The 6,814-nt window shown below is 41.1% G+C and overlaps 1 protein-coding gene across 1 annotated transcript in view; it reads right to left on the bottom strand.

The window, feature by feature from the left end:
• The window catches only part of LOC139690055 (G-protein coupled receptor dmsr-1-like), a 46,587-nt gene extending 40,466 nt beyond the window's left edge, over positions 1-6,121 (bottom strand). The window contains exons 1-2 of the mRNA XM_071587664.1: positions 6,074-6,121; positions 5,222-5,405 (exon numbers count right to left, since the gene is read on the bottom strand). Of these exons, the coding sequence (XP_071443765.1) occupies positions 5,222-5,405; positions 6,074-6,121 (232 nt within the window). The remainder of the gene's footprint in view (positions 1-5,221; positions 5,406-6,073) is intronic.
• Between the last annotated feature and the right edge of the window lie 693 nt (positions 6,122-6,814).

Consider the following 6,814-nt stretch of genomic DNA (forward strand, 5'->3'; position numbering starts at 1 on the left):
GAGAAGGTGAAATGGACCGAGAAGAAAATAAATGAGGAAGTACTTGGTATGGTGGGCGAAGAGAGGGGTATGTTAGAGAAACAAGAACAGAATTGGGATGTTGGATGGGATGAAGGGAGGAAGGAAGTACAAAGTTATGAAGAAGGACTTGATGTAGAGTAGGTTGCTGGATTGTGTTTTGTTAGGAATCACAAAATATTTATTTGGTAGTTGTATTCATCCAAAAATCTATCTTAACCTGTAGATTACTTAATAATAATAAATACCTCTGTGCTGCAAGAAAAGTCGTGTGGCTTATACCTTTCTAAAAGTCTTGCCTGCTTTCTTCGAGAATCAAGAGCCTTACAGCCTAATTTCCTCCAGCAAAGCCGTCATGCCTATTGTCCTCTCGTAGCAATTTCAATGAAGTTAACGAATGTCCTCTGAGCACATTCGAAATTCTGAATTCAAGTTTCCCCCATGGATCCGGGATACTTGCCAATTATTCCAAGCGTGGTCTAACCGAATAAAATTAACACCTCTCGTTTACTTTTTCATTACAATTTCCCCCATCATACATTTTAACGCTAATTCATATTATTTCCGCGAATTTACGATAAAACATCCAGTTCATTTAATTACAGTAAATAGCAGATAAATCGCTCTACTTCTCCGGGAAGTAGCTAAGAAAATTTCGCTTTTTTATGCTGATTTAATTTTTTTTTGCTACTTACCGGAGAAGTTGAGTGATTTGGCTGACTGCTATTCGCTGCAATTACATGTACTGGATGCCGTAGGACATCATTTAAATGAGTGTTAAAAATGTTTTATAGGGAGCGTTTCTTCCATAAGTATTTTCAAACAGGTGTTTCAATTGATATTCCGTCCCGGAAGCTGCTATAACTCTTAGATTTATGATGACACTTAGTGCTTAACTCCCTGAAAATTTGCCTAAGAAAAAGATTTTGATTTCATGCCAGAATAAAAAACAAAAATAATACGTCAACAAGCCAGAAACCCCCACCCTCTCTACCTATCTCGGCTCATTTTATTTCCAGTGCCAAATAGTTATGGAAAGATTGTAAATTTTAACTGAATGCTATTCTCGTTTTTCTAGTTGTATTGATCTCTGGAACCTGCTTGATTTTTTTATATTCACTGAAGGACTTACAAATTTTTTATTGTTATTTTGCAATTATAGGTTCATATGATATGCTCCTTAACAGTAAATGGGATGGTATTACTCCTTTTTTCTTAAGTATTTGGAATTTGAATATCCATAAGAATAAAAAAATGATGGCGTGCATAATAATCTCTGTAAATAAAATGAAACCGTGGTTTTTTTTACGCGAAGCAAGCATTAGCTATCGATGTTAGCATCTTCTGTCGGTTGCCATTCCTGCAGGTGGTGGATGCCTTCAATTAAAAGATCCTAATGTTCTATGATTTTTTATTCGGGAGTAAATCTATTAAATAAATGCTATCAGGATAGTTGACTTCACAGCAGGAGGCATATATTAAATAATATATTATTCGTTCAGTAGCATTTTGTGAATTTTTAAGTTAACTCTTTTGAATTACCTACAAAAACAGCTTGTTTTTAGCTTTAGAAATTACCTCTGAAATATATACGAGGCGTATATATTAGCGGCTCGTATTGGCGGCTGAATTTTTCCTTGAAATGTGGAATCTTTATGATATTTTACTCTGTGATATTGTATTCACTCATTTCAAAATTGTTCAAGATCGTTTGCTCTCCGATACTCTTCGAGGAATATAGTTATATTCCTGTTTCCCCGTTGTTATGCTTTCTCTTTTTCCTTTTTAGATATAGCAATCGTTGCCCTGGAGTCAATCTTTAGGTTATTTGCTAGGCATACGATCACCAGGCTTTTCCTAAAAACTGACGATTTTTTAAAGTAGTAACTATTGCCGGAATTCTACTTGAACAACTCTTTTACTGCAACTTTTATCGTTTAATATATCATCATTTGATAATAATTTATAATTTACATTCCAATGATATAATATTAATGTGTCATTTATTTATTTATACGTTGGCATTTTATATTGATGATCATGGATAACTTAATGGAAAAATATTCTCTCTTTCCTTCTTACCAGATTCTTCATTTCCTTTTTAGTACACTCATACGTAAATCATGGTGGGTACTTGGGCGGAATATAAATATCAATAAAATATAGGCTTGTGGAGCATGGAGTTTAAGGTTTAATGAAAGCTTGTGTATAATTCCATCGAAGCTATCGTGGGTTATTGCCAACAGCCGTTTAATTCAACTATGAGATCTGGAAAATACGCGTCGAATAGTTATAGTGCGTAGTGCGATTACCTATGAGTATAAGTATCGCAGTATTTTCCACACTATGCATCTATGTATTTCCACACTGATATAAATGTGTTTGCGTTTGCCATCCTACAGTAGATTCAACCGTAATGGCCACGCCGCTCCGCTCGCCCCCATCGCGTAGAAGGGTCTCCTAGAAATCGCGAGAGGCCATATCATGCGTCACTTGTCACCGACTTCACGCTCCACCCTTCAACGTGCCGAAATTATCATTTTATTAATTCACCCTCATCTGAGACGGTCTCACATCGGCGATTCGAACCTTTTTTCGGTAATTTGTTTCTCGCCTCGAATACCCAAGTGTGTCCCGTGGGAAACGAAGGATTCGCGTCCCGACGACCTGGTAATATTGAACTCAAAAGAATTCCCCGCGAATGTCATCGCTGCGGCGACGGCTCACAAATGCGAGCGATTCGGGACGCAAGCGAGTATTGTTGTTTTTCGCCACCTGCAACCCCTGTAAGCCCTCCTTCGCCCCCTCCCGCCATTCCCCACCCCGACCTTCACTCCTCTCCCACCACATCTCTTCTCCTTTCGCCCCACCCCCCTCGACCCTGGCGAGTTTCTTCGCGCTCGGGCGACCTCGGCTGCGCCAGAATATAAAGAGGGTTTGAACTCCAAATGGAGGCGGGAAAAGGGAATGTGGAATGAGGCCCCGGGGAAATGGACCGGCAGGGGTGTCGAGGCGGAGGATGAGGAAGGTTCCAAGGGGGAGGGGGGGCTAGAGGGTGGCCCGGGGGGGGGGTGTTCAGAAGGGTGAGTGACGGAAACCGGAGCATGATGGAGCACTCTCCAGGAGTGTCTCGTATGTGTTCTTCGATAACTTGAAAAGTATCTCGAAAAAGCGGCTTGGGGTGGTGTTCGGGCGGTGGGGATCCGTTCGAGGGGAAGACTGGGGAAGGGAAGACTGACTGCCCGCTAAAGTAAAAGATAACGAGGACACTACTAGTGACTTGACTTGCTACATTGCCTCTCTCTCTCTCTCTCTCGGGAGACATATTCTCCCCCCCCGGAGAAGAGAGAGAGAGGAGAGACAAATTTGTTGGAACTTCACCGGGTCGAACGTCGCCGCTGAAGAAAAATTCGAATGTTTTCCAAAGCGATGAATGCAGCATCGAATGCTGAGGCAGTATATTGTTTGTGACCTCTTAAATCTTGGGCATGTCCGGACAACAAAATTCCTTCCTCATCACTAGTGGTGAATGTAAGGTTCCAATTAAGAAATGGGTTAAAGTTCGGTGAAGAACTTATTTAGATTACCGCGGTTTTAATTGGCTGAGAAAGAGCTCGCTCCAAGGAACGAGCGGAAGATTTTAGAAAGGCACAGCACAATCGAGTTTCTTCCAGGAAATGAATAATATCATTTGAATTCCCATTGTGTAAGACTGTGTGAACTATGCAGAGCTGAAAATTGATTTATTGTGATTGTGAGGGCTATGGTGTTCCTAGTCGTGTTAGATGCTTTAAGATAACATTGCATTTAGTCCAGAGGTCCTTCAAAATCTACTTTGACCGGTAGACTATTGCTAAAAAATTCTGAGTATTAGATTGACTGTCCATGGTCAGAAAACAGACCGATGAAAGATTATTATTTCATGTTTATCTGTGCTAAGTGTTTTATGCATGTACTATTATTTGGGTGCGCGCATAGTTGTACATATGCGAATATGGCTGCTGTTCTATCACCCCCCGCCGTATGCCTTTGCAGTGGATAGCGGGATAGTGTGTAAATATGTATTTGTAGACATACCCTAGAATTAGTCATAACATTTGTCGTATATACGTATACGTTTCATACCGAGGTATAGTTTCGCTGGGTGAGATGTACCTATTAATGTTATCTCGGTCAAATAAGAAAATTAATCCTTCTCTAAATAGACGTCGTCGTGGGCGAGAACAGGCTTGGATTAAACAGCTGAAGTGCCCGGAGGTGCATTCCCGGGTGCATCCTTCCAGAGTGGCGTCAGCTGTCCAGATTTCGTATAAACTGATACGAGGAAGCGCCACGGTGCCCGCCCCATAAGGGCGATGCCGATGTGTCTCCAATGTAATCCAGTCCTGCGGAAAGGCTCGACGCTCTCATGCCTGGCAAATCAATTTTCGGACGAGAACCTTTTTTAGCCTTAGACAAACCATACGGAAAAAAATACCAGGCATGATGCTCACAGACCAGATGATCTATGTATTTTCTTTGCATTGTTAATACGCGAAAGAAAATTTTATACCAAATCAGTTGCGGGAGAAGCTTCCGAAAAGGAGGAAATAAATGCCCAGGAGCTCAACGAGAAACACCGGTATTGAGTAGATACACATAGTATGGATAACTAAGTGGAATACATAACGTGCCACACTATTGATATATCCAGATGAAAATATACGAGTCAATCAGTTTTCTCACGTCTCATCTTGGCTACGTAACCAAGAGAAAACGTAACCTAACCTGGAAAGATTTTTTGTGAAATAATTCTATTAGTTTAAAGATAATATACTCTATATGCAAAGTGTAACACATCTCTGCACAGTTCGTTAGGCATTTCTATTATCTTACGCGATTGATAGGAAGCCTAGGATCGAGGCACTCGGCAATATATTAAAGATAACCTACGGGAAAAATGTAAATTGCGCGAGCTTAAAGCCGATGCCCTGGGAATATTTTGTTACCCAGAAATTATTTAATTTGGCGAAGCCATGGCGAGATTTTTAGGGAAATATTATATAGAACCTACTCACATTCCTCTTTATTCAGTTTTCCCTCGTCTAACTCACAATGGCAACAGTAGGAGGCCATTGCAAGTAATCCAAATAATCTACGCATGTTAAACTACTACTTTCCTCCCATACTGCACGATGGAGTCACTCCTCACAACTTCATTTACTCTGCCTGACAAGTTTCATGATGAATTTGCAAGTTTTCATCGCTGGTTGTGTCCTAGCGCCCCCGGGCACACGCTTCTGTGGCGTCTGCAGGATAAATGTGTAGCCCACATCGTAGCCGGGTGGGCAAGTGGAGGACTCGCTGCGCAGCCCATCATCTGGCGCCTTGTCTTTAAAGAGAGGCCACTAAGTTAAGACGAACAAGCTCATGACGTCACGATAAAAAATTTGGACATTTCTTCTGTTCTTTCCACTCTCATCCGTATACCTTTTGTATTGCTTGCTATTATCCTCAGGTTAATTGAAATATTTACAGCCTTAATCATTACAGCGTTCAGAGGGTGTGGCAATGATTTCAGGGAAGTAGAGAGAAAGAGAGAGGGATCATGTTTAAGAAGTGTTGCTCGAAGGGACAGCTACTGGAGGGATTGAGTGTCTATTAAATTGACATACCCTCATGCGCGCAATACCCCTCAAACCACCACCAGGACGTGTTAGGGCACCAGTCATGCATGCAGAGTTATTATTTAATTCGTACATTTACATGGATATTAGCTCATACACAAAAATTCTCGTGACCATACATGCCTATATACATCAAATAATGATTGGCGTGTTTGACTAATTCATGAAGTTTTAGTGTTTAAGTTAATTGAATTTTTTCGGGCTCTTCAGTTCGATATTGTTATGATTGCCTATCGTGGGAGGGAAAAACGGTCACTTGGATCTCAGGCGGTTTCTATCCCTCTTATTTTATCCCGATGGCCTAATCTACCGATGTAGGTTCGTACCATAATAATTCCTTCTAAGTCGCAAGAAAACTCAGGCGTCCTGTACCTTTATATGAGTCTTACCTGCCCTCTTCGAGAATCAAGAGGCTCCAAGGCTGATTCCTCCAGCATACTCGTGACGCTTACTCGCCTTTCGTAGAAATTTTAAGATGCCTAGCGGGTGCTTTCAGAACTTTAACTAAGTTTTTCTCTCATAGATCCCAAATACTTTCAGCGTATTCTAAATGCGGCCTATCTAAAGCGAAGTAACACATCTATCCTACTTTTTCATGATATGATAATATTTCCCTACAATGCGCTTAATTAAACCTAGGTTCTATGAGACTGAACCGCATATTCTTCTGATGAGCCTACCCCATGACAATTTTGATGTTAGGATAACACCCGAATATTCGACCTATTCTGAAATGCTTACCCCGATATACGAGTCATGTGGTCGTTTTTTGCAATTTATGCCTCAAGCTTGCCAAGTAATGATGTAAAATACTCTCCCGTTTTTGTTTTTCCTTTTTGCGTATAGTCAATGAACGCATTTCCGTGACTGTCACAAAAATCAGTCGTCACCACCTTCCCGGCCGATGGAACCGTTTTCACCATTCTTTTAACAGGTTCACCTTTTGCAGTCCACTCCTTCGATTGTTCTCTCATCTCAGGAGTCTACTAAGGGATCCAAGTTTCATCTACAGTTATGAAGCGACGCAAAATATTTTACTCGCTTTGCTTAAACCGCTCCTCCAGACCCTTGGAGATATTCATTCGAATGCGTTTTGTGTCCGAAGTGAGCGAACGCGGTACCCAAAGAGC

The sequence above is a fragment of the Hetaerina americana genome, unplaced genomic scaffold (genome assembly GCF_022747635.1).
Source record: "Hetaerina americana unplaced genomic scaffold, ioHetAmer1.1.p SCAF_1, whole genome shotgun sequence".
Classification (NCBI taxonomy): Eukaryota; Metazoa; Arthropoda; class Insecta; order Odonata; family Calopterygidae; genus Hetaerina; species Hetaerina americana.